Source organism: Lagopus leucura, unplaced genomic scaffold (genome assembly GCF_019238085.1).
Source record: "Lagopus leucura isolate 7727_CA_CO unplaced genomic scaffold, USGS_WTPT01 Super-Scaffold_100024, whole genome shotgun sequence".
In the NCBI taxonomy this organism is placed as follows: Eukaryota; Metazoa; Chordata; class Aves; order Galliformes; family Phasianidae; genus Lagopus; species Lagopus leucura.
The window spans coordinates 8,867,197-8,892,756 of record NW_024962276.1 but is presented as its reverse complement, the minus strand read 5'-3'; the positions used below and the strand labels follow the sequence as shown (position 1 = coordinate 8,892,756).

Below are 25,560 nucleotides of genomic sequence, written 5' to 3'. Positions count from 1 at the left end.
ACAAAGGAGTAATTTAATTCATTTGTCCGAGGCAAATGTTGTCTCTGAATCTTAACTGATGCAGAAAAGCAGCTCAGGGTTTAAATATAGTACATTATATAACAATATTGATTTGGTTTTGGAAATGTGACTGCCATTGCTGTGATGTCTCAGTGTAATGTGTGTATTTCAAAACAGACAGGAAGACTATTACAAATCACATTGCTTGCTTTGTTTGCAGGTCTGCTGCCTATAATCTTCTGTGTGCCTTAACCTGTACCTTTAATTTAAAGATTGAGGGCCAGTTACTGGAAACTTCAGGTCTATGTATTCCTGCCAACAACACGCTCTTTATTGTGTCAATTAGTAAGACTCTTGCAGCTAATGAGCCACACCTTACCTTAGAGTTCTTGGAAGAGTGTATTTCAGGATTTAGCAAATCGAGTAAGTAACGCTGGTGTTCCTCACTACTAACCATGAACATGAAAGGATTTAAGCTGTCAAGTTTAACAAACTTCCTCATGTTACTGAATCACAGCAACTTTAAGTTACTAATGCTTCCTAGAACTGATTTGGATGTTTTTAAGATGACCCGTTTATATTTGTTTCTTAACAATCAAGTTTAATCTGATAATTCTGTGTTTCTGTGAAGCTGTGTCATCCTCAGAAGCCAATGTTGTGACGTGGGGGGGCATCTGTTGGAGCAGAAACTCCAACAGTACTTTGATTTACACTCTTGAATGTACCCTTTTCTTTCTGCATGGAAAGAAAGGAAGCAGATATTATAAAAAGAAATAAAGCAGCCTGAGCCCAGTCTTTCTAGCTTTCACCAGCCATCTTCTTTATCTAAACAATTACTCAGTGTGATCACAGCACAAATTATTTGTTTCGTACCCCTGACAGTTTTGTACAGGGAGTAATCTGGTGATCAGATCTTTATCACACTGTTTTTGATTCACCAGAATTAAGAATGTAGAGAACAAGAAAAAAAGATCTTGGTGAAGTTTTGAGTTCTAGCAGATACCTTAAGAAAACAGTTTGTGTCTTTCAAATTTAAGCCTTTCAGATTGATGATATCTCCTGTCTGGTTCTACCATTCAGCTTTTGTTATCTCTGTTTTGCAGACATAAAACAGCTCTGATTTTACTGCTGGAAGCAGTTTGGAATACATTCTTAAGATTAAAGAGAAATTTTCTTTAGTCCCACTTCATACTAAGCGTACACATCTTTGTCACATGTCTTAAGATACTAAAATGTCAAAATATCCTTGCTAGATTCTTACAGATGTTTATTGGATGTTATTATTAACAGTGTGCTCCTTATGAAAGCTGTATTTTAGGGTATTATTTGCTCAGATCTGATAGTCATTACTTTAGCAGGAAAATGAAAGGGTAGTGCTTGCAAATAATTATTTACCTGTTCAGAGAGACCAACAGCAATCTTTTGTTACAAAGTGAGTTTTTATTGCAGGCATTGAACTGAAACATCTCTGTCTGGAGTACATGACTCCCTGGCTGTCCAATCTGGTTCGGTTCTGCAAACACAACGACGACGCGAAGCGCCAGCGAGTCACTGCTATTCTTGATAAGCTTATAACAATGACAATAAATGAAAAACAGATGTACCCTTCTATTCAGGCTAAAATATGGGGAAGTCTTGGACAGGTATAAATTATGCACGATTTCTTGTAATTTGTTCATAAGCAGATTATAGTGTTTTCAATCACTTACATGAGGATAAAGTTTTTGACAGATAAGACCTTGCTTGTTTCCCAGAAATGTTTTTTGAGGTTCTTTTCCACCTCAAATCCAGTTTCTTCTCAGTAAGTGCAAAGTGCAGCATTTTATGAATAGCTGTGCTTTGAAGCAGAGAGCAAAATAAAAACGATACCGTATCATAGTTCTTCTGCAGTTGTGAAGCATTTTGATCTGATGCAGTTCATTTTGCAATTCTAATATTTCAATGGGCTTTTTCCAGAAAGATGACAGATCACTAGGACTGTCGCTTACACTTAGGATAGCTGTGCACCTTCAACTGAAAAAATGTAATGATTACTCATTCAGAAGATTGTTTACTGTAGAAAAATTATGTTAACCAAACAGTAAGAAAGGCTTTTTTTTCTCTACCAGATTACAGATCTTCTTGACGTAGTGCTGGACAGTTTCATCAAAACTAGTGCCACAGGGGGCTTAGGATCCATTAAAGCTGAGGTTATGGCAGACACAGCAGTAGCGCTTGCTTCTGGAAATGTGAAATTGGTTTCAAGCAAAGTGAGTTCCCTCCTTGCCTCTTAAACAGTAATTTCACCTTTAGATAACAGCGTAGCACTGAGATGCTTTCTGATGACTCAGCAATAATGAAAAAAACCCAGAAGAATAATTCTGATGTTGATTTGTAACTGCTTCTACTGAAATTTTGAGCTCTGCTCTTTGTTTCATAAAAGCAAGATGGTTGCTCTCTTTTCAGGTGATTGGAAGGATGTGCAAAATAATTGACAAGACTTGTCTGTCTCCAACTCCTACGCTGGAACAGCACCTGATGTGGGATGATATTGCCATTCTAGCACGCTACATGCTGATGCTGTCCTTCAACAATTCTCTGGATGTGGCTGCACATCTCCCCTACCTCTTTCATGTGGTTACTTTGTTGGTGGCCACAGGACCCCTTTCTCTCAGAGCTTCCACTCATGGTCTTGTCATCAACATCATTCATTCTCTGTGCACTTGCTCACAGCTTCATTTTAGTGGTAAGTTCTTAACAGGTTTTCAATTGGTTGCTTTTTAGTTTCAGAAATACCAGAGTTATCTTTCTCTCTTTCAACAATTCTGAGCTTGAAAATACTGTCTTGCTGTTGAACTTGTGTAGAAACCAGAATAAGGGTATGAGCCAGAATAACTGTGAAGGGGGAGTTAAAATACGACTGGTTTCAAGCAGGTGTGTAGTATGAATTGTATAACGGGTCTTTGAAAAAGGGAAGAAAGTACCAGTAAGTTCCTGTAATGCAGATTAAGGATAAAATGCATCTGTGCTAAAACTGGTTGATGTGCATCTTTTGAATAGTTGCATAATGTGGTAACAAATATCAGTTACATAAGGAAATTTTGAAACTGCATGGTTAAAGCAGGAATGTTGCATACAGCTGTATTTTAGCAATCCTAAAATATTTGAGATAGCAAAGGGGCAGCAGTCACAGAAGTACAGTATAAAATCAGGCTGGATTTTGTGAAAAAAAATCAAGAAGTTTATGTAATCTTGTTTTTTTAAGTATCTAAAAGCTCCTTTTATGATATCTAAGTGTATTGACAGAGTGTGTGCATAGACACAGACACTTGTATTTAAGGAAAAGCCTTGCTGTGATGCACAGAGAGAAAGGCAAGCCTTCCTGTTTAAAAAATGGGTTTGAAGTACACAGTACTGGAACAAAGTTCAGAACTCTAGGAATATGCAGTGCCAGTACCAGGGCCTTCATTTTCTTCTGATCTAAGGGACTTAATTGCAATGGGAGCCCAAACCAGAATTTAACTGCAGTTTGAACTGACAGTAATGTTGGCCTTCCAATGCAGGAGCGCTCCATGTTTGCATTCTCTTAACAAATATGAGAAAAAGTCTCAGAAAATCACATCTGTTGACAAATTTCTTTGTATCTATTTCCAGACTGCCTCTCTCTCACAACTGCTTTCAATGATCTGTGCAACAGGCCACAGTTGTTCTGGCACGCTCTGAGACAAGTAGCAAAGAAAACAGTATAGAAACATGCATAGGTTTATCACCTGCTTGTGTATTTGTGGGAGAGTGAGCTTAAGTGTGTTTAAAATATGAATTGTGTGTCAGTGTTTTAAGTCTAATGTGTAAAAATTTGTTCAACAGAGGAGACCAAGCAAGTTTTAAGACTGAGCTTGACTGAATTTTCTCTGCCTAAATTTTATTTGCTGTTTGGAATCAGCAAAGTGAAATCAGCTGCAGTCATAGCATTCCGCTCCAGCTATCGAGACAGGTCATTTTCACCTGGCTCCTACGAGAGGGAGACTTTTGCACTGACCTCCTTGGAAACGGTTACTGAAGCTTTGCTGGAGATCATGGAGGTACGTGTTTCAAAACAAAGTTACAGTGCTGCTTATTCTACAGCAAGCAGTTTAACGGGCAGTGCCTCCAGTGACATGATAAGGAGCACTTCTGACAACTAGAATAACCAAGCACTCTGAATTAAAATAATTCATTTTCTTTATGCTATATATGTTCAAACAATGTCATTCTTTTTAGGCTTGTATGAGAGATATTCCAACATGCAAGTGGCTGGACCAGTGGACTGAACTAGCTCAAAAGTATGTTATAGATCTCAAAGCATGACCCCTAACTGCCTGTAGTACACCTGGAATTTTCAGTTTTCCATTGTACAGCTTGTCTGTTGTATGTTCATTTAATGCAGTGTACTCTGTTTCTCCACAGGTTTGCATTCCAGTATAATCCATCCCTGCAGCCAAGAGCACTTGTTGTCTTTGGCTGTATAAGTAAGCGTGTCTCTCATGGACAAATAAAACAAATAATCCGAATTCTTAGCAAGGTATTAAGGGTCTGTGTTTGTCTTCCTCTCTGACACATAACTAATTTTTTTAGTATTCCTATTGAATATAAAATGCAGCATAATTTCACAGTAAATACATTCTTCAAGCATATTCTTCTACAGAGAAACCTGATAGGAAATTGTCTTTGTAGGCCTTCTATTTTAAATTAGTTTGGTGGCAATAAATTTATCAGTGCAGCTACTTGTAGAGTAACATTAGTTCTCAATATTGAGTTTAAAATTTGCGACACTGAATTTGGATCCAGAAGAGTCAGTATTACAATAAATGAGCAATTTTCTGGTAATGCAGCTACCTGTATGTGTTACTCTTTTTTTTATTTTTTATTTTTTTAACGACATTAACAACTAAATACAATAAAAAGCAGAATGTTTATATAAGAAAACTTTGCAGCATATTACCTAGCTTGGTAATTATGTCCGTATTTTCTAAAGGAGGTTGTGTTCTATAGCAGCTGAACAGTGGTGAATTTCTTCAAGTATTTTACTAACATTATGTGGACATAAAATTTAACTGTTCAGTGTCTGAACTGCAGAAGCCCTTCTGTGGCTCTTGCACCCTTACTTTTTTAATACACATTGCATGATTGTTTACAGCAATAAATAAATGCTTGTGTAGATCTTCATTTCTGAAACTCCTTTCAAATTGGTTTAAAGGGAACTCAGCCTTTGTAAACTAATTGAGAACTACATTATAGTTTAGAGCTTTCATCTTTTCATAAAGCAAAATCTAATTATGGGTTCTGTTTTCTTATTATTCTTTTTTTCTACAAAAAGGGACTTGAGAGCTGTTTAAAAGGCCCTGATAATTACAATAGCCAAGTTCTAATAGAAGCAACAGTTATAGCACTCACCAAACTGCAGCCTCTTCTTAACAAGGTAAGCAACTGGATTTCTGGAGGAAACAGAATATATTTTGTAGGTTATAATTACGAGTATGAGCTTAAAAATGTATGTAAGTCTTGTGGTATCTGATGTTCACACATCGCTGCTCTGACTCACGCTTGAAAGTACTGCATATGAGAAGTATGTCACAGATGTTTGTATGTGCAGAAGCTTTAAAAAGCCTTCAGAATGTACAGTTCTGCTTCATCACTGGGCCGTACGCAAAGGCTGCACCACAGTTTGCATTCATTCTCACCAAAAGATTTTCCATCTCAGCTTTTGAATTTGCAGTTGTTCATACATCTTTCTGATCATGCCTTGTAATAAGTTTTTATTATGTCTTACTTGAGATTAATTTAGCCATTTTATGTTACTTCAGTGAATTGATCAGCATATCAGTGGGTGCACCATTAATGAATCACTTCAGAATTTACCTGTGGAGTGGCATTGTCATGCACACATAAAAGAACGCATTTCTATGGCGGGGTTTCTGGAGAGCATGGATGCATTTGCAACTCCTTCTTTGTTAATGCCTTAAAAATAAGCTAAAAAAAGAAACAAAACACCTTGTTTGTTGTGTCAGGTGTATTTGAAGGGCTGCTTTAATGTGCATATTTGACTTTCATTCACACAGCTAAAGATTAAAAAAAAAATCAATATTAACTTCAGTTTGTTTCACTGTTTACTTGGTAGCTTTGCACTGTGTTATGTGAAAGTAGAATCGTGGTCTCTTCGTTTCCCTTCAACTTCTAGGACTCTCCTATGCACAAGGCCCTCTTCTGGGTAGCCATGGCAGTACTGCAGTTGGATGAAGTCAACCTGTACTCAGCAGGTACAGCACTGCTTGAACAGAATCTGCATACCTTGGATAGCCTTCGAGTGTTCAATGATAAGGTAAGCAAGCCCTCTGCTAGTAATCAGCTGTGATTAACCCTGAGTTCATGCAAGCAGTTAGTTCTAATCAAAAGAAAATATACATATATTCCGTACCCCAGTCATCAATAATTAAGCAATTAAAACTTAAAATTTGCATTACAAGCTGTTTACTTGTGTAATATCAGCAGTACACTGTGATGTAGAGATGACGGCCTAACTAGGTTGGTCCCAAACAACAGAGAAATACACAGATGTATTCAAGTCAGGAGTGCAGTCAATAGGTTCCTGTTCTTTCTTAAATTACTATGTTTTGTCACTGTTTTAATTGATTATGATGAGTAACCTCCAATCAAATAGGCTGTTCTGAAGAAATTCATAATGGGGGCAGTGAGGCCCTGGCACAGGCTGCCCAGAGCAGCTGTGGGTGCCCCATACCCAGAGATGCTCAAGGCCTGGCTGGGCCCTGGGCAGCCTGAGCTGGTGGGAGGTGTCCCTGCCCATGGCAGGAGATGTGCGCTGAGGTCCCAGCCAAAACCACTCTATGCTTGTATGAAATATTCTTATGTCTTATTTTCTGTGAGTCAGAGCCCAGAGGAGGTGTTCATGGAGATCAGGAGACCACTTGAATGGCACTGCAAACAGATGGATCATTTTGTTGGGCTAAATTTCAACTCCAATTTCAACTTTGCACTAGTGGGGCACCTCTTGAAAGGTAAGAGTGCATGTTGCTCGTGTGTGAAAATGAATGTGTGGTTTCATTTGCTGCAGTACATTACTTCTTTCTCCCAGAATACTTTCTTTCTCTGTGCTTGCCTGTATCTCCTCACTGAAGGTTGATTTGTGAGATATGGATGCAATATATGCACAGGCATTTGTAATTATGTGATTTTGGACAGAGGGACTGAATTAATAGTCCTGAATGTGCAATTTCTGTTAGCGCTGTACTTCATTACTCTACATATGAAGTGTCCTGAGAACATGCTGGGAAGTATTTATAAATGCTTTTAAAAAATATTTGTGCTTCATAAATATGTATTCAAAAATTAAATACAGGATTTGGTGTTTAAACCTCATTTTGCAGGGTACAGGCATCCTTCACCTACCACTGTAGCAAGAACAGTCAGGATTCTGCATACACTACTAGCTCTGGTTAACAAACACAGGAACTGTGACAAGTTCGAGGTGAACACCCAGAGCGTGGCTTACCTAGCAGGTGAAATTAAACAAACATTCTTTTGAACTTGCATTAACTGGAAAGGAGTGGGTTGTTGTGGGAATGTCTTCTGGTGTTAGGCTAATGACTCTGTTATCAGTATGAAGGAAACTTGTAACTGGAGTTGGACAAGAGTCTGGGTTAGGCTGCTGTGCGTCACTGACGCAGTGTGGTCTGAAGGCTTGTCAGCTCAGGACCTACTGTGCAACTTCCAAAATGCTTCAGGGAGACTGGAGGTGTTTGGTTTTAAGTTCTAAAATGTGTTGCTCCTTGCAGAATTTACATTTCTAGTGGTCTGGAAGCAGAAAACATGGCTGTATGAGGGCAAATGTTTAGATCATGGAATTTTAGCTAGTTGGGGAATACAGTTATTATTTAATGATCGACTTGTAATCTGTACATTTCAGTAAGGTGTAATTACATCTCTGAGGTCTTTTTGTACTGAGAAAAAATGTAAATAGATGCTTACATTCTTCAGTGTATTCCTGACATAGAAAATTTGCACCAACTTTGTATTTTTTTTTAATTTAGCTTTGCTGACAGTGTCTGAGGAAGTTCGAAGTCGCTGCAGCCTAAAACATAGGAAGTCTCTCTTGTTGACAGACGTCGCAATGGAAAACGTTCCTATGGATACATACCCCATACATCACAGTGACACTAGCTATAGGTTGGTTGTCTATCTTTTGGATAATAAAAGTTACCCAAATTTCAATCTCTGTTCTCTTTACTAAGTTATCTAAAGGTAAGGTATGATATATAGAGAACTAAACCCCCTGTTCGTTAAAGCTGAGTTAATGTTCACCTGCACATCAGTGCTTCCTGACCAACATGCTACTGTGACTGAGAATCACAGGGAGATTTGTTCATGATTTTGATTTCTCTGAATATGATTTTGAGATCTCTGAAGCAATTTCAGACTTCAGTTAATGGCTTTGGAGATTCTTGATCTTTTTTGATAACCCTTTTCTGTGAGACCTAATGTCACCTCATTCTTCATTTGCATTTTAGAATAAAATTGTCTTTTTAAGAAGTAAGGAGATGCTAAGTAATTGCTTGATTCCTGATTGGGAAACTTTGACATCTTATTCAGTGTCCATATGCAGCCACAGAAGTAAGCTGGGAAGTCAACGCTGAAGTGCCATGCAGAGTCAGATTTTCTCAGTGCGGAGCACTTTACTCAGTACCTCTCCTTTTAGTACCCAGTACGGAGCAGCAGATGTTTAATGTCTTACATTTTGTCTTATGAGCAGATTTGCTTGTGGTTTATTGCTTTATTTTCAGCTCTTCAGCATTAGGTTCATACCAGATTGTTAGTTTTTACTAGCTTAGACATTTTTCTAGCCAAATAAATGCTTTTTATTGAAACATTTTTCTGGGAGATTAACCTGCTAGAAAATATGGTTTTAATAAAGGATACTTTGGCTAGCTGAAAAATTGATGTCTGAATGTGCAAAAGTTTTAAAGATTTTCTTAATTTCTCTGCACTTTCAGGACACTAAAGGAAAATCAACCGTGGTCGTCACCAAAGGGCTCAGACAGACATCTGGCTGCCAGTTACCCAACAGTGGGACAGATAAGCCCTCGAACGCGAAAGTCCATGAGTTTGGATATGGGGCAGCCTTCGCAAGCGAACACTAAAAAGCTTCTAGGTTATTAAGATGCCTAATTTACTAATTTGTCTACAGGGTACTCCATGAAATGTTACTGGAGAAAAATTATACTTGTATTTGTTTTGACTTTTAGTACTTACTCCTAATTCAGAGCAATGCACATGGTTTCTACAAAATGGAAAGAGAGGACACTACAATTGAAGAGGAATAATTTGGTTTGCTTTGATCAGGAATATGGGAAATGTTACTCAGAATGTGCATGCTGAAGTGATTGGAAAAAAAAAAAAAAAAGATAATTGAGATACTTAAGGTTCAGATGCCAGTTCAGCTTTCTGGGGAGCAGACTGTTTGGCAGGGTCTGTTGTGTCAGACCAAGGAGCAATGGTTTCAAACTACAAGAGAGGAGATGTGGTTTGGATATAAGGAGGAAGTTCTTTACAGTAAGGATGGTGAGGCGCTGGAACAGGTTGCCCTGATAAGTGGTGGTGCCCCATCCTTGGAGACAGTCCAGATCAGGCTGGACCAGGCTGTGAGCACCTGGTGGAGCTGTGGATGTCTCTGTTCATTGCGGGGGTGGGACAAGATGGCCTGTAAAGGGCCCTTCCAACTGAAAGCGTGCGATGATTCTGTGAAACAAGATGAGTTCTGCACGTAACTTTACGTGAGTGCACGTGGAAGAAGAGAGGCATTTCTTTCATTACAATCCTGTTACTGCTTCCTTTTCAGTAATCACATTTTGGCATGTTTATTCAATGTGATGTGTTGAGCAGGAAACCATAGCATGCCCACAGCTTACATACTTGAATAAACTGCATGCTATTCTCATATGCATTGTGAAGCATTTTGGAAACTGTGATGGAGAGCGGCATGGTGTACCTGTAGTTTCTCTACCACCTCTGAAAATGTCCCCAGATTCCTATTGATATGTTGCAGATAGGATAGTAGGTTGGCCAGACAATCAGAAATATTGAAGTGTGGATTTAGGTTTAATGTTTTTAATTTCCTGATAAATTGTTTTTAGGTACAAGGAAAAGTTTTGACCATTTGATATCGGACACAAAGGCTCCTAAAAGGCAAGACATGGAATCTGGAATCACAACGCCTCCCAAAATGAGGAGAGTAGCCGAAAATGATTATGAAATGGGTGAGAAACAGGACTAACATTTCAGAATAACACTAATTATAAATGCTTTGTATTTATATACAAAGGATTATTTCCAAATTCAATGTTTATTTGCTTAGGTTACTGCAAGGTAAGGGAGAAATATCTTAATGGCTTCTGGAGAGTGTAGTCTTCCATATCTCTGACAATTGAGGTTTGAGTTAGAGTTGCTCAGTTTGTAGATGCAGGGTAAGGGGCAGCTATAAAGTACCCTATGCAGGAGTGAAATAAGTAAAATTTGGCTTTTTATGGCTTACTGAGCCCTAGCTGCAGATTTTGCAAGTGGAATCTGATGTGATGCCTAGAATGCCTCTCTTCATCTTCTCCCACATCTGCTTCCTGTGACCCCATCCCCAATTGCAATGCAAGACCAGGGTTCTTCTGTTGTATCTGATGTCAGTCTGCTGCCTGACCCTGAGAACATTACTTACCACCCCTGGGCCTGTATTTCACTGAATAGGAAATTGGGGTTATTGTTTGCCATTTGATAATACATCCCATGTGACAAGCTAGCTCTGCTAGTATTGCAGCATAATTGTTGCTTTTTTATACCTTATGGAAATTCTGGTGAACTCTGAAGTTTGCATATAATTGAACTTGTTATGCAAAATATAATTCTGTTTTGGCTCAGGTTTATTTTGCTTTTGATTAGTTGGTCTTTTTTATTTGGCAGAAACCCAGAGAATATCACCTCAGCAGCACCCCCATCTCCGAAAAGTTTCTGTTTCTGAGTCAAATGTTCTCCTGGATGAAGAAGTTCTGACTGATCCAAAAATTCAAGCACTGCTGCTTACAGTTCTTGTAAGCCTTCTTTCTGTGTATTATTGTGTGTTACTTTCTGATGTTCTTTCACCGTCCAAAGAAACGCTCCTTGTGGTGCTTCATGAATTCACGTGGATCAAACTTAGAATGCACTGTGCCACTCTATTCTTTAGCTGCTTTTCTTCACACTTCCTAGGAATCACTCTTATGGATCCATTAAAAACAATGGGAGGGGAAAATTTGGAATTTCCATGATTCTATATTATAGTTCAGAGCATGTCTAACAATTGATTCTTTTTCCTGACAGAATTTTACTACAAACTGATTTTATATAACAAGAAGCTATTCTTACGTATTACGTATTTTAAAAGAAGAGAAAATTGCTAGAATACCAGCACAATTCAATTTAAACCCTGACTAAATTGTAATATGGCAACCAGTACGTTAGTGCTTTCACCAGGTACACCAATACACCTTGCAGCCCTGTTATAATGCAGAAAGACTCAGTTGCACAGTTCTGTCAAAAACTGATTAGCTAATTTTGGACCAAAATAGAAGCTATTACCCAACTGTTCTTATTGTTTCTCATGACATAAAACAACTTAATGCCATGTCTTCAAATTAATCTTCTGTAATGCTGCTTCTTCTGGAATCCTGGAATCTTAAAAACCTTAAACTACAGTAACAAGCAAAAAGGCCTGTAACTACTCAGCCTCCCTTAGAAGCATGCTGATTTATTCCTTTGCATTATCACAGGCAACGTTAGTGAAGTACACTACTGATGAATTTGACCAGCGGATTCTGTATGAGTATTTAGCAGAAGCCAGTGTTGTCTTCCCAAAGGTCTTTCCTGTTGTGTAAGTATCTGAAGCTGTTTGTGATGATTCTGTACTTGGCATTCCTATAAAATGTCTCTGGACCAGGGCAAGCACGTGTGAGGTGCTTTATCATTTGTACTTTATGAGCAGCAGTCTGTCCTTTGCTTGAGACAAATGTCCATCACAGTTTGAGAGCATTACATTTACTTAACGTAGGGGAAGAAGGAATGCTCTTAGGGGAATGGGAATCCTCACACAGCACTGCTACAGACGGCCCTCTGGCACACGTCTGGGGTCTGGGCAGGTTGGCAGAGCAGCCAGGGAGCAGCCAGGATCCTGTCTGTGCAGCCATCCATTCCTCCCTAAAGCTTTCAGTGTCGCTGCTGCCATTACAGTAGTCTGGTGACTTTGCGTGGCTTTGGCATTTATTTGGTACTGTGGAAAATCAAATTACTTTTCACGTGGTCATACAGTTTTCTATATAAGTCAACATGTACAGTTTTATATATTTTTGTCCCAGATAGACTCAAATTTTCTAATCAGTAACCCAAGCACATATCAAAACATACAAAGTGTACTTTGGGATACTCTTTCAATGCAGTTTTTTAGATATGGGTTAGAAAGGTGCATATTTATTTTGAGGAAAAAAATAACCCACTGCTCTTTTCTTTAGGCATAATTTATTGGATTCCAAGATCAACACCCTTTTGTCGCTGTGTCAAGATCCAAATTTGTTGAATCCAATTCATGGGATTGTTCAGAGTGTTGTCTACCATGAGGAGTCTCCACCCCAATACCAAACTTCTTATCTACAAAGTAATTTTTTTTAATTACTGAATTCAAAGTTAGATATCCTAATGAAAACGCCTTCGCAGAAGAGCTGATCAGTTTTGTTTGGATTCTCTCTGACCTCATAAATCCTTCATAACATTCAGTTTGTTGTTGTAGGTTTTGGATTTAATGGGTTGTGGAGGTTTGCTGGCCCATTTTCCAAGGTAAGAGATAAATTCATCAATTTTTACCTTTGTTCTCTTTATGAAGCACGCTGATGCTCCAGGTATGATGCAGAGAAGTGATAAATGACAAAACTTACACGAGCAAGTCAGTAACATAAGGGTCGCTTTTATGGCTAGAAGTTTTTTAGCCTGCAGCAGCTATTTTGATGAACTCAGCAAGGTAAACTTAGTGAGGCTGGATAAAAGCAGTCAGGTGGTAAATTCAGCACCCTGAAGTTTGCAGACTCCAAAGACATGGAATATTATTCAGAAACTCTGGTTTGTTATCCTTATCTTACTGTTTAAGAGTTTAATCGTTAAGAATGATAATTCCATAAGGACAAATTCTATGTTACAACAGAAGAAATAAAACCATTGACCATCTGTGCTTCCATTTGTTGCTTCTAGTCACTGCTACAAGAACTGTATGAGCAGAGTAGCAGTGTTCTGTCAGTAGGCTTTGGGGGGTACAAGTAATACTCTTAATAACATTTTAAGTTCGGTTGCTTTGAACGTTATGAATGGAACAGCCCCCTCCTCTGGCTTTGCAGTTCTTAGATGAACTGAAATTACATCTGTGAGTGCTCTGTAGTATTGCATTTAGATTAATCTGGGAAGGATCACAAATGGATTTTCACACATAATTGCCTCCAGATGCTTTTTATAAATTTCAGGCAAAAGCACTGGAAACCTACAGTGAGTTAGGGGTGAAATTCATTGACAGAAAAGTGGGAGGAAGTGAACCAACCTTTTTTTTTCCCCCCATCTCTCACAGCAAACACAAATTCCAGACTACGCTGAGCTCATAGTGAAGTTTCTCGATGCCTTGATTGACACGTATTTGCCTGGGATTGATGAGGAAACCAGTGAAGAATCTCTCCTGACACCCACATCTCCGTATCCTCCCGCAGTGCAGAGCCAGCTTAGCATTACTGCTAACCTTAACCTTTCCAATTCCATGACCTCGCTCGCAACTTCCCAGCACTCCCCAGGTCAGTAGCAGTTGCGGTGCTGGATAGGTAAGGAAATGTACTGAATTTATACAGCCAAGTATTCCATCTTGTTATGCTTTAAATGTGTTTACACATCAAACATGATTGCATTCTTGCAATTGCATTGAATGTTTTGTCTGTCATCTCTCCCCACCCCTTGTCACAGACATTACTCACGTTTCTTCTTTCATTCTGTGTTTGTAAAGCTTCTCTGCCTTGCTCTAAATCTGCAGTTTTCATGCAGCTTCCTCATCAAGGTACTCTCTACTTCCATCGTATTTGCACGAGATGCTGCTTGATCTGCTTTAGGGTTGGGCTTGTGGCATGAGAAGTGGTTTACTAATCCTGGACACAGGAATGGCTTCAGTGTAAGTGCTAAGCTGTTGCATTTCTCGTGTGATGCTAGTAATATTTAATGGAATAGCAGCAAAAGTCACTCACATCTTCAAGAGTAAGATACATTTGGTAATAGAGAAGTGGAAGCTTGGTATGTGAAATTATTCTGCTGAACATATTAAGCTAAAATGTAAAACTGTTTCATGAGCTCTTTAGTTTCACAGGAGGTCAGCTTCAGCATCATTTGCACACTGCCAGGAAGCAGACACAAATTCTTTGGACTAAATTGCAGCAGACAGAGGGTTCAATAAAATGAATTCTCACAGCACCATTTGATTTCTGCTTCTGTGTGGAGAAATAAATAAATAAGACTGCAGAAGACTTTTTTTACTCACCTTGCAGGTTGCTTTCTGTTCTTATCATAGCTTGTGACTTCATGAGCTCACACACACAGAGAGCAGGACAGCAGACCACAGACAGCTTCTGAATGTAGTTTTGATTTTCACTGTAACTGTGTGAAACAGTGGAGTGTAATCACTATTCTTGCTCGTGCCAATGAGAATCAATTTCTTAGAGGGATGAGACATAGAAGTGTGGGAGATACTGTTTGTAGTGATAGGATTTTGCTCCAACCTTTTCATTTGCTGTCAGACATCCTAATTTTTGCTGCTGGTTATACTTTGAGTCTCTCCCATTAAAATACCTTTCCTACTACTCATTCCAATGCTGCACATGTACTGTAAGTGCTTAGTGTTGTTAGACGTGCCTCAAGCATACTCATTTTGTAGCAGAAGTAAAGTGACAGCTGCACGAAGATACTGCCACACGAGTGATTAACTCAAAGTAGGGTTAGCATAAAAGTAATGACTGATTGAAAGCATGTCTGCACTAAGACATTTATGTCTTCAAATGACAGACTGTATCCCAGAGATGTAGAGCAGTGGTTCATACCCAGTCATGTGCTGTCATCGTGTCAGCATGAAGTTACACTGGAGGGGTTTGTTTAGGTTGGCTGTTTGATGTGATTCCTTTAGCACAACACAGTAGAATTCATCTGAAGCTTCTAGGAGATATGTGCACTGGGGTAGAAATCCAGGCTGGTTTCATCCTCGCCTTCTACCTCCTGCCTTTGTCTGGGAGAGCAGCACTTTTGCAATAGCAGTCATGAAAATTTCCAGACTCACGTCTTGTCAGCGATCGTGCAGTTCTGTCCAAGGTTTGGCCCTAGAGTTTCTTTATTCTTGATTTGGGAGGGCGTCTTTTGAGGGTATGGATGAAGCATTTTCTTTTCAAGTACCCTTGTTCATTCTGCCCACAAATACATCAGAGCACGTGCTCCTGCAAACGAGCAGCCTCGTGCACAGGCAGCTCTGACACTGCTGTCAGCTGCAGGGTGTTGAGGCAACTCCAGAGCACAGCACTCTGCCCTCCCTCCTGAACTGGACCTGAGTCTCACTGCCCTGTTTGTTACTAGTGGAATTTCAGGAGTATTTGCAGTGACTTTTCTTGTCCTTACGAAGGTTAGCACAGGGAAGTGTTGGATCTGGTTAGGGGCTGTGCTTTCTGAGCTCAGAGTTGTACATTTGATCTGAAAAAACTATTCTTCATATTGCAGTACTGCAATAAAACAGCTGCATCAGTTCTCTCATTTGCGAGTCATTGTCACCAGTAAGGCTGTGTTACTTCCTGCTAAGAGAGTTACGAGTTATTTTAAATATTTTGTTAGTTGGATGTCTGAAGTGCTTTCCCAGCTATAGGGCAGCACTGCTGGCCGCTTGTGTTCCCAGAGGCTGTCACCGCCGCCACCTGTTCGCATGGCAGACCTGGGTTGTATCCTGAGCACAGTCACCGGGTGCCACCTGTGTCGCCGTTGCCTGGCGCCGCATCGTCCAGCAGGGTGCCTTGATTCTGGCATCGAGGGTGTCACAGTGTTTTGTACCGTGAAGGCACTTCCATGCTAACCTGTTCATTTGCAGAAACATCTGTCGTTATGGTGCTGACGGCAGGGTGGCAAAGCAGCGAGGCTAACTCGTTGGTCTGTGTGTGTTCCCAGGGATCGACAAGGAGAACGTGGAGCTCTCGCCCACCGCTGGCCACACCAACAGCGGGAGGATGCGCCACGGCTCTGCCAGCCAGGTGCAAAAGCAGCGAAGTGCTGGCAGCTTGAAACGTCACAGCATTAAGAAGATTGTGTGAAACTTGGGGTTGTTTTTTTTGTTTGATTGGTTTTTTGGGTTTTTTTTTGGGAAACTGACTGACGTACGTGGGCCTCTTGCAAAGGGCCCCCCACCAGTTGTGATGCTGCACTTAATTTTTCAAGTTCCCATCCTGTCAGCCATGTTGCCAGATGATCAACTCCTGAAACATTGCCTCAATTTTAATGCCTTCTTACTTTTTTTCTGCTTTTTTTTTTTTATTTAAGCCAGTGTTTCAGAACCACTTGTAGACCCTGAAGGACTTCGTAGGCAAAGGAGATGTGAGTTCTTCAACACTGCGGAACATACCTTGTCCAAATATGAAAGCCATTTCCCATAGACGGTTCTACCTTGCTTCTGTGATTTGCCTTGTTTGTTTCTGCTATAAAGGAAAGTGTTAATACTTAATCCTGTTTGCACACTTCTCAAGGTAGTGGCTTTATGAGCCAGGGGAAGTTACTATCATCCTGGTTTTGATTCAAACCTGTAGGATTTTTAGCTGTGGACTTTTTTTTACCGTGCTTAAAAGAAAGTTAACAATAGCTGCAGTACAATGAGCTTAGCCAGAATTGGTTGATTAGATTAAATTCCTAGTAATCAGCAATAAATTGAGAGGACAAGGAGGCTTCCTGAGTCTCTTCATTCCCCAGACCATAGCTTCAAACACTTGGACTGTATATGGACCAGACTGGATAAACTGTCTTTTTTCCAAAGGAGTTTTTTTTTTTTTTTTTGCTGTACTTTAACTAGACTATAAAGGGTTGTACAGTGGAAAGACAAGGGACATAGTAGATGAGGGAAAAGCTGTTGGTGTAGTCTACCTAGACTTCAGCAAAGCCTTTGACACGGTCTCTCACAGGCTTCTTCTGGGGAAACTGGCTGCCCGTGGCCTGGACAGGTCTGCCCTGCTTTGGGTGAGGAACTGCCTGAGGGCTGTGCCCCATGAGTAATGAATGGTCAATGGAGTTCAGTCCAGCTGGAGACTGTTTCAAGTGGCGTCGTCCCGGAGTTGGTACTGTGGTACTGGGGCCCATCTTGTTTAATATCTTTACTGATGACCTAGATGAGGGGATCCTCAGTAGTTTTGCAGATTACACCAAGTTGGGAGGTGGTGTCAATCTGCCTGAGGGCAGGGAGGCCCTTCAGAGGGATCTGGATAAGCTGGATTGCTGGGCTGAGGTGAATGGGATGAGGTTCAACAAGGCCAAGTGCTGGGTTCTGCATTTTGGCCACAACAACCCCATGCAGTGCTATAGGCTTTGGGGCTGAGTGGCTGTGAGTGTGAAGAGGAAGGGACCTGTGAGTGTTGGTTGGTGCTCGGCTGAACATGAGCCAGCAGTGTGCCCAGGTGGCCAAGAGGGCCAGCAGCATCCTGGCCTGCATTAGAAATAGTGTGGCCAGGAGGAGCAGGGAGGTGATCATCCCCTGTACTCAGCTCTGGTGAGGCTGCACCTTGAGTACTGAGTTCAGTTTTGGGTCCCTCACTACAAAAAAGACATTGAGGCCCTGGAATGCGTTCAAAGAAGGGCAACAAAGCTGGTGAGGGGTCTGGAGCACAAGTCTTATGAGGAGCAGCTGAGGGAGCTGGAGTGGTTCAGTCTGGAGAAGAGGAACTCAGGGGAGACCTCACTGCACTCTGCAACTTCCTGAAGGGAGGCTGTGGTGAGGAGGGTTTGGCCTCTTCTCCCAGGAAACAAACAGGACCCAAGGAAATGGCCACAAGTTGTACCAGAGGAGGTTTAGGTTGGACATAAAGAACTTTTTCTCTCACAGAGTGGTCAGGCACTGCAATGGCTGCACAGGGAGGTGGTGCAGTCGCCGTCCCGGGCAGCGTTCAAGAGGCGTCTGGACGAGGAGCTGTGAGATGTGGTTTAGTGCTTGTGGTAGCAGTGGTGATGGGAGGATGGCTGGACTGGATGATCTTGCAGGTCATTTCCAACCTTGAGATTCTGTGATTCTAAGAAAACTGTCAAGAACTGACTATTATGGTGTCACTATAGCAGTGTTTAAAATTTATTGCTTCTTTCTTCCATTTAATGTATGCTTTAGTTTTGCCCTTCTAACAATACACACTTAAAAGAAATTCTTGGCAGATAAACTGTTGGGATACAGAGGGGAAAACTTTATTGATTAACTTTCAGCTCTGGGAGGTTGTTTGGCAAAACTGCTTTTGTGCCGTCCAAGCAGTGATATAAAAATGTTTGCTCAAGGTACACAAATTTAAAAGTAAGTGACGCTTTGTCAAATCCAGGTTACGTTTGAATGTTTGCAGTGCAATTTCTGCTATCAGTGCAGACATTTGCAATCAAACTTCTCTTGCAGAACTTTCAAGGGGTTTTAGTTTGTAAGGGCTCCTACTTGGGGGTTATATGAAACTGAAATTGCTATCACTGTGAAAGACTTGCCAGCCACGGTAGTGCATTAGCAATGGGGACTGTGATAATATGCTGCTATGTTGCATGACGTGTAAAGATGTAGCGCTGTGTGCTACAGACATGACCTGCACGGACTGAAGATGCACAGAGCGTTGGATCTGAGGTGGATGGGCATTCTGACAAAGGCCTGACAGCTCGTTGTAGGGCTAAGCAAATCTACTGCTAAAGAACAGTTAAACTTCCTAGATTCAGATCTCTGTTGTATGTTAGAAGTTAACAGCTTATAAATGGCTTTAGAAGGGGGGAAGAAAAGTATATCCTCTATATGAAAAAAATGAAATCCTCTAGTGCAATTTTGTTAGTGGCTTTCAGTAAATCAAACTCCACAGCTAAATTATTAGAGAATGGTACAATTGTAAGTGTTCAGATTTTATTGATATAGCACATAATTCACGTGTATCCACACAGTAACAATGTAACATTTATGTAAATAAATGCCTTTATTGTATTGATTCATAAAATAACAATTCTTCTAATTTGTTTACAGTCCTGGAAGAACTATGAACACAAGCTTAATATGCAAATAGTTTGCCAAAACAGGATGAAAATGTAGAATTAGCAATCTTGAAATAGAATCGTTGGAAAATATGAAGACTTGTGCAATTAACCACATTTTTTTACTCTTGACTGTGTAGGAGCTGCAGTGGAATCATGATCCCTGAACTGTTAGGTCTGTTGAAGGGTTACAAGGCTAGACTTAAATTAAGGAACAGAGCAGTGACTTGTGCCGTGTTTTTCAGCTGCTATGCATTTGTAATTTTGGGAGTCATTGATTTAAAAACCTTTTTCATCTCGTACATCAAATTGCTCATAGCTTCGGTATCGCTGTCGGTTTGCACCTGATTATACTGAACCAAGCTACTTCCAGCCCTTTCTGTTTTGCTGAAGACAATGAATTGTAGAAGCCTTTAGAGTTATTCCCTCCATAGGTGGGAGGAAAAAAGAATCTCTTGTGATTTACTGATACAAAAAGATAATGTTCAGTTGTTTCTCTGTGAGAAAATTTTCTTTAAAAATAATTCCAGATGAACTGCCAGCTCTGCTCTGTTTGGACTGAGTGCATTTGAGAGCAACTCTTCTAATATTTTGCATTGCCTCAATAGAAAATGCATCATGAAATAAGAACTGATGCATTCTTACAGCTGTGAGTATGGTGAAACCAAAATTACCTTTTCAGTGAGAACCAGAACTACTGTAAGCTCTCAGTCCTGACTGAAACAAATGATACATTGATAAAGCAAGTTGGCAAAATTTAATTTGTTCTATTTCTTGGCAAGGAGTCATTGAACGTTTTCACTCTGTAGTTCAGTGAGGTGACCCGAACTGTCGGAGCAGGGGTGTCAAACATTTTAGGAAAAAAGAGCCGAACTTGAGTGTAACTGTAGACACAGAACTGTGGAAAGGTTTGGACAGAAGGGGCCTTAAAGCTCACGTTGCAGCCTCTGCCAGCACCTCCCAGCAGCACAGGCTGCCCAGGGCCCACCAGCCCTGCCTGCAGCACCTCCAGGCACAGAGCACCCCCAGCTGCTCCGGGCAGCCTGTGCCAAGGCCTCACCACCCTCACCGTGAGCAATTTTTTCCTTTTACCTGCTCTAAGTCCTTTTAGTTTGAAGCCCTCGCGCTCCCTGACAGCCCTTTCCTGCAGCCCCCGAGGACCGCAGTTGAGGTCTTCCAGAGCCTTCTCCAGGCTGAACAGCCCAACTCCCTCAGCCTGTCTCCATAGGAGAGTTGCTTCAGCCCTCTGAGCATCCTCCTGGCCTCTTCTGGACTTGCTCCAGCAGGTCTGTATCTGCCTTCGGGGAGCCCAGACATGAATGCAGTACTCTAGGTGGCCACAGTCTACAGCAAAGATGTAATTCAGGGCTGTGTTTGCCCTGGTACACAGCAGCACCAGGGTTTAGGACGTTTGTGCTTAGATCAAGGGGGAAAACGCCTTCCTTTCATTCGTAAACTTTGATTAGTATATGGTTGGTCAGTGCCTTACTGTCATCCATCACCATGAAAACCTGCTCCCTGTAATAGCCGTTGCTATTGCTTCACTTTTTTGTTTTCTTTCTCACATCCTTCCTTATTTGCTCCCTTTTCCTGTTGTGCATATTCTGTGTCCTGCTCTGTTTCATTCCTGTGAGCACCGCTCTCCATTTCTAATCCAGCCTCTGTCCCCCTCCTCATCCTGTCATTCCATTGATGCTAGTGATCAGCAGTCAGTTGCTGGTGACAGTGCTTCAAGATCAGGCTTGAAACCTGATGTAAGTGGGAGACTCCCAGGTGCAGACCTTCCAGTCACTGCTTCAGGCGGCGCTCAGCACCGCACAGGCTGCCCTCCCCATGGTCTGAGGATCAGCTCTGCAGCCATGCAGTCTGTGTACTTCAGAATGAAAACTTCAGAATGAAGTTCAGAAAAATCTGATTGTAACACGTGGACCACGTAGCGACACTATGGGGACTGTGTGTTTGACACCCCTGTTTCAGAACACGCTATCCATTACGTACTAACTACAGTTAAGTACTGTAAAGATGATTAACATTTTGTGTTTGTATTTTCCCTGACTTAAAGATAATTCAGTAGTATTTGAATAGTACATAACCTACCTGTTAATTATGCCAATGTTTCTGCTTTAATGTGCATGAAGTTTCCAGGAATAGGAAACCTTTCAAATAAGTATTGTGGACCGAGCACTTGGGAGCATTCCAGTGCTCTCTTCCTAAATGGGTTGTAGGTTTTAGGGCTTCTTCTGTTTCATCCTAAGTTTAATTTTTACAAATGTAATGAAGCACGTCTTACTGTTATGCAACAAACTTACCACAGAAAGTCACTTTTAGTGTTGGTCCCACCATTTTTTTTAATGCAGTATATTCACCTGTAAATATTTTTTGTGTAAAATTTGACAGAAAAGTATATTTACTACACTGTAAATACATGTGACAATATATTGTATTATTTTGCTTTTTTTGTAAAGCAGTTAGTTGCTGTATATGTATAACATACAGATTTAACTATTCTAGTGTTAGTAATTGTTAACTACTACTTCTCCTTCCTGCTGTTGCGTTATGTCATTTAAAAACAAAGCTGTGTACTATAAACTTACACTGTGTATGATATCTTACTCTTTCCACTCGGGCCTCACCTTTGAAAATGTTCCCTCGATACAAACAGTCCTTTTCCTGCGGTCAGCAAGTGTGGCAGGGCGGGCAGAGCCCTGCTGACTCAGACACAGCTGGTAAGCTTAGGCAGAAATGGTAGAAGCCTGGTTTCAGGTAACTGTTGTTCCTCCCATCTGCTCCTCATGTATGTACTTTGCCTTTTTTTGAAGTAAAATGTAAATTCAACCTGCTTCAAGTTGTTTGAAGGTCATTCACTTACGGGAGTTGGTATATCCTGAAATCCTTTTCCTGTTTCTTGGGATACAGATTTGGATGGGTTTGAAACTGAGAGTTGAAAAGCTGTTTGTCCTAGGGAAAATGAGAACCAATTGCCTTGGGATTTGTCTTTCCAGACAAATGTGCTTCTACGTGGGTGTGAACTTGCAGTTTTGAATAGTAGCAGAAGTGTCTGTGGATAACTGAGGACAGAATGTGGACAGAATAAAGCAAGCTCCTTGTCATGGATTTCATGTCACTTCAGTAAGGTTATTATAATTGAAAGACTCAGACTTTTTAATGTAAATTCAGTATTTTAATAAAACAGCTGCTTGGCCTTTAAAGAACACATCAGTATAATTTGTCTATTTGGGCTTTTCTCGCTTAAAAGCTTCAAGTTTCAACTGTAAGGCAACCTTTATGACAAAAAAGAAATATTTCCCTTTTATGGGGATACTTTTCCACTAAAAATGTGTAAGTACTTATATGCTGCCTTTATGAATCATAATTAGTTGAGTGTCTTCTATAGTAGTACATTTTCTTTACTTTAGAGGAGATGTTCATTAATCTGTATCAGAAATAGCAGCACTGTGTGTAAAGAGGAGCCCTAAGAGAGGTATTTTCTGCAGCCGTGCTGAGCGACTGCTGCTAAAAATGCTGACATTCTTCTTTTGGACAGTTGACCTTCCCTGTTACTTGTGGTACAGAATGAAAGGGGAGTTATTTTAGCTCAGCCTTTATGCAGTTGAACAACTCTACACAAGGGAAAAAAGTGGCATCCTCAGAGCAACCACTTCTCTATTGGGAAATAGCTTCAGAATCCCTGCCCAGCTGGCACCAATGTGCCAGAATATTTGACAAAGAAAAAAAAAGTCTAAATTCGGAACTTCTTTGATGAAAGTGTACAAATTTTGTTCTAGAGGTAAATAAGGGTAAAACTGTACAAAAAGGAAAACTGCAATTGTTTAAACTGCTGTAAACCCCTGAATAAGACTGACCTGTAGTGAGAGTAGATAATTCCTAAATACTAAGTTGTCTCTGGCCAGCATAAAAATTTCCAAATACCTCTGACTGGGATAACAAGTCTTTTCAATATTCACACTTCAAACAGCCCAGATATTTCATAAAAAATTGCAGTTCTCTGTAACGATGTCAGACTTTCTTGTGAACACTAAAAAACAACAAAAATTCACGGGTGTAACAACTGAAAGCCCTTTTCAGAAGCTGGTGGGGTGCCAGCACTGAGGGCAACTTTGGCACATATACTGAGCTGAATCTGACACCTCTGAACGGTAACATCACTGTGAGGATCAGCCTCATCTCAGGCTGCTTCACAGCTGTGTGCAGCTGGTTTAAGGAAGCACAGCAGATAAAAGCAAAGTGGCCGTTCTTTTTATCACAGTGCACTGCTTCGAGGTACAGGGGAGAGATGTCCTGGACTTTGCCCCACTTTGCTGACCCCAGGGTGGCTCAGAGCCATTAGTTAAAGTGACCAAATGCTGTCACGGGCAAACTGCTACATCTAAGAAACACCCATTGCATGAAATGTTGTAAGTCTGCTCTTTAGCATCCTACCAGAGCACTGAGTTCTACTGCAAGTTGTTCACTTCTGTGATCATCAAATGCTTATTTTGCTTTCCTCCCTTTAAGTCCATCTGGATTGATAAAGTAGGCAGAAAACACATTAACCTGAGTAAGTATATCATGCTCAGGCACAGTGCCATGGAACTAAGAACTAAAACTCTTCTTGCTGTGAAGAGTGCTACTGACTATTCCCTATCAAAGCAGTGATGCTCTGTTTCTGCCAGTAGAATTTAAGATTTGTGTGTGAATCCTAAACATCTTGGAACATTAGCTTCTTCGCTGGTATTATTAACAAGTTCTCAGGTGAAAATAAATCGCAGGGTTGTGTGGGTAGAGAACGTAGAATAAAGTCTCCCATGATGTAACTTGTTCAAACAAGTACAACTTTGCTGCTCAACGCAACGATGAAGTTCGACAGCTGCATCTCAAGGTACAGTCAAATGATGGTATTATAGTGATGACTACATGACTAACTCTGTGTTTAAGAAACTCCCGCTGAACTATTAAACTGTTGGGTTTTTTTTCATAGCACGCTGTCCTTTAGAAAATGAAAAAGATCTGCTCTGCAGCTTCTGCTCCTGACTAGTATGCTCAGACGACGAATTCTGTGCAGAGCTGGATGCTCAGCAGAATGGCTCTGTTGAGCTGTACAAGAATTGCTCACCCAGACCGTGGCGTTAAAGATGCAGGTAAGTGAAGTGACTGTGTCCTGAAGAGGCAGATCAGAGACAGGCCTGACTGGGGCTGAGTTTTCCAAGCCCTTGTTTATTAATTCAGTACTCGTGGTTAAGATAAGATGCTAGATGAGGGTTGCAGTGACTGCCTCTGCCTCCTCACCTGTCCTGGGCTCTGTTCTCTCTGCATTAATTTGCACTCTGTGAAGTGCATTCACTTGCTGTCTGTGTCCTCCTGCTCCCTGCAGTATCAGCCAGGGTTCTTTCCCCTTTTTACTGGTTCTTCCAGCTCTTCTCACAGTGAGAGCACGTGCAGAGGTCTACAGCGTGTGAGATCGCCCAACTGTCTACAGACAGACGTGACTGAACGTGGCCCAGAGATGGCCCAGAGTGGCAGTGAGCCAAAGGGGAGCCTGCTTCAGAGCAATGCAAAGCACACAGAGGAGTAAAGGCCTCAGCGTACGAACACAGGTGAGGCCAGGCGCTGGCAGGGGCAGGACAACAAAACAAGGGAAGAAACTTACATGTTTGCTCCAAACATTTGGCTCCTGAGCTCCTGTGACCCCACAGCTCAAATGTTTATCATTACACGCGCTCTCGTGACCTTCGGTAAAGGAAACATCTCACGATCAGGCGCCGCAAATGCGCGCAGCGCCCACCTGCCCGCGCACAGCACGGCGCGCAGCGCTGCCCGGCCGCCACCCCAAAGCTTTTCCTCGCGGCGCGCCGTCAGCTCCGTGCCGCGCAGCGCTGTGAGGAACGCCGCCACTTCACGCTGAAACGAAGGCGAAGCGCCCACGGCCCGGAGCGCGGCGTTCCCCGCCCCGACGCCCCGACGCCCCGACGCCCCTTTCCGCCCGCCTCAGCCCAGCACCCAGAGGCTGCGGTCGCGCTCCGCCGGCTCGCGCTACCGGAACTTCCCCTCGGCAGCGAGGAGCAGCGTGGCCGACGGCTCCAACCGGGAGCCGCACCGCGAGACGTCGGGAGGAGCGCTGCTGCAGCGAATGGCGGCGAGCGGGGGCGAGGCCGCCATCCTCCTCATGCCGGGGCGGTCGGGGCGCTCCTCGGGCGCCGGCGGGACGCGGTGCGCAGGCGCGGCGCGCGG

General features: G+C 41.6%; 1 protein-coding gene and 1 long non-coding RNA gene across 5 annotated transcripts in view; one reads left to right on the top strand and one right to left on the bottom strand.

Moving 5' to 3' along the window:
• The window catches only part of NF1 (neurofibromin 1), a 75,932-nt gene extending 58,784 nt beyond the window's left edge, over positions 1 to 17,148 (top strand). For 2 of the 4 annotated variants that reach the window (XM_042879411.1, XM_042879409.1), the window contains 21 exons: positions 221 to 423; positions 1,450 to 1,643; positions 2,109 to 2,249; positions 2,446 to 2,725; positions 3,847 to 4,061; positions 4,240 to 4,301; positions 4,426 to 4,540; positions 5,336 to 5,437; positions 6,197 to 6,337; positions 6,905 to 7,031; positions 7,401 to 7,532; positions 8,064 to 8,199; positions 9,024 to 9,181; positions 10,164 to 10,286; positions 10,978 to 11,105; positions 11,823 to 11,923; positions 12,558 to 12,700; positions 12,833 to 12,879; positions 13,655 to 13,871; positions 14,078 to 14,128; positions 16,261 to 17,148. In XM_042879411.1, coding sequence (XP_042735345.1) covers positions 221 to 423; positions 1,450 to 1,643; positions 2,109 to 2,249; positions 2,446 to 2,725; positions 3,847 to 4,061; positions 4,240 to 4,301; positions 4,426 to 4,540; positions 5,336 to 5,437; positions 6,197 to 6,337; positions 6,905 to 7,031; positions 7,401 to 7,532; positions 8,064 to 8,199; positions 9,024 to 9,181; positions 10,164 to 10,286; positions 10,978 to 11,105; positions 11,823 to 11,923; positions 12,558 to 12,700; positions 12,833 to 12,879; positions 13,655 to 13,871; positions 14,078 to 14,128; positions 16,261 to 16,403 — 2,959 coding nt within the window. In that variant the 3' untranslated portion in view covers positions 16,404 to 17,148. The remainder of the gene's footprint in view (positions 1 to 220; positions 424 to 1,449; positions 1,644 to 2,108; positions 2,250 to 2,445; positions 2,726 to 3,846; positions 4,062 to 4,239; positions 4,302 to 4,425; positions 4,541 to 5,335; positions 5,438 to 6,196; positions 6,338 to 6,904; positions 7,032 to 7,400; positions 7,533 to 8,063; positions 8,200 to 9,023; positions 9,182 to 10,163; positions 10,287 to 10,977; positions 11,106 to 11,822; positions 11,924 to 12,557; positions 12,701 to 12,832; positions 12,880 to 13,654; positions 13,872 to 14,077; positions 14,129 to 16,260) is intronic. The other 2 variants (XM_042879412.1, XM_042879410.1) reach the window with 1 other exon arrangement.
• A 5,939-nt stretch (positions 17,149 to 23,087) lies between these two features.
• Positions 23,088 to 25,458, bottom strand: LOC122184691. Its single transcript, XR_006180604.1, has 2 exons — positions 25,367 to 25,458; positions 23,088 to 25,059 (listed from the first exon to the last, which is right to left on the bottom strand). It is a non-coding gene; the product is annotated as an uncharacterized LOC122184691 (long non-coding RNA).
• Between the last annotated feature and the right edge of the window lie 102 nt (positions 25,459 to 25,560).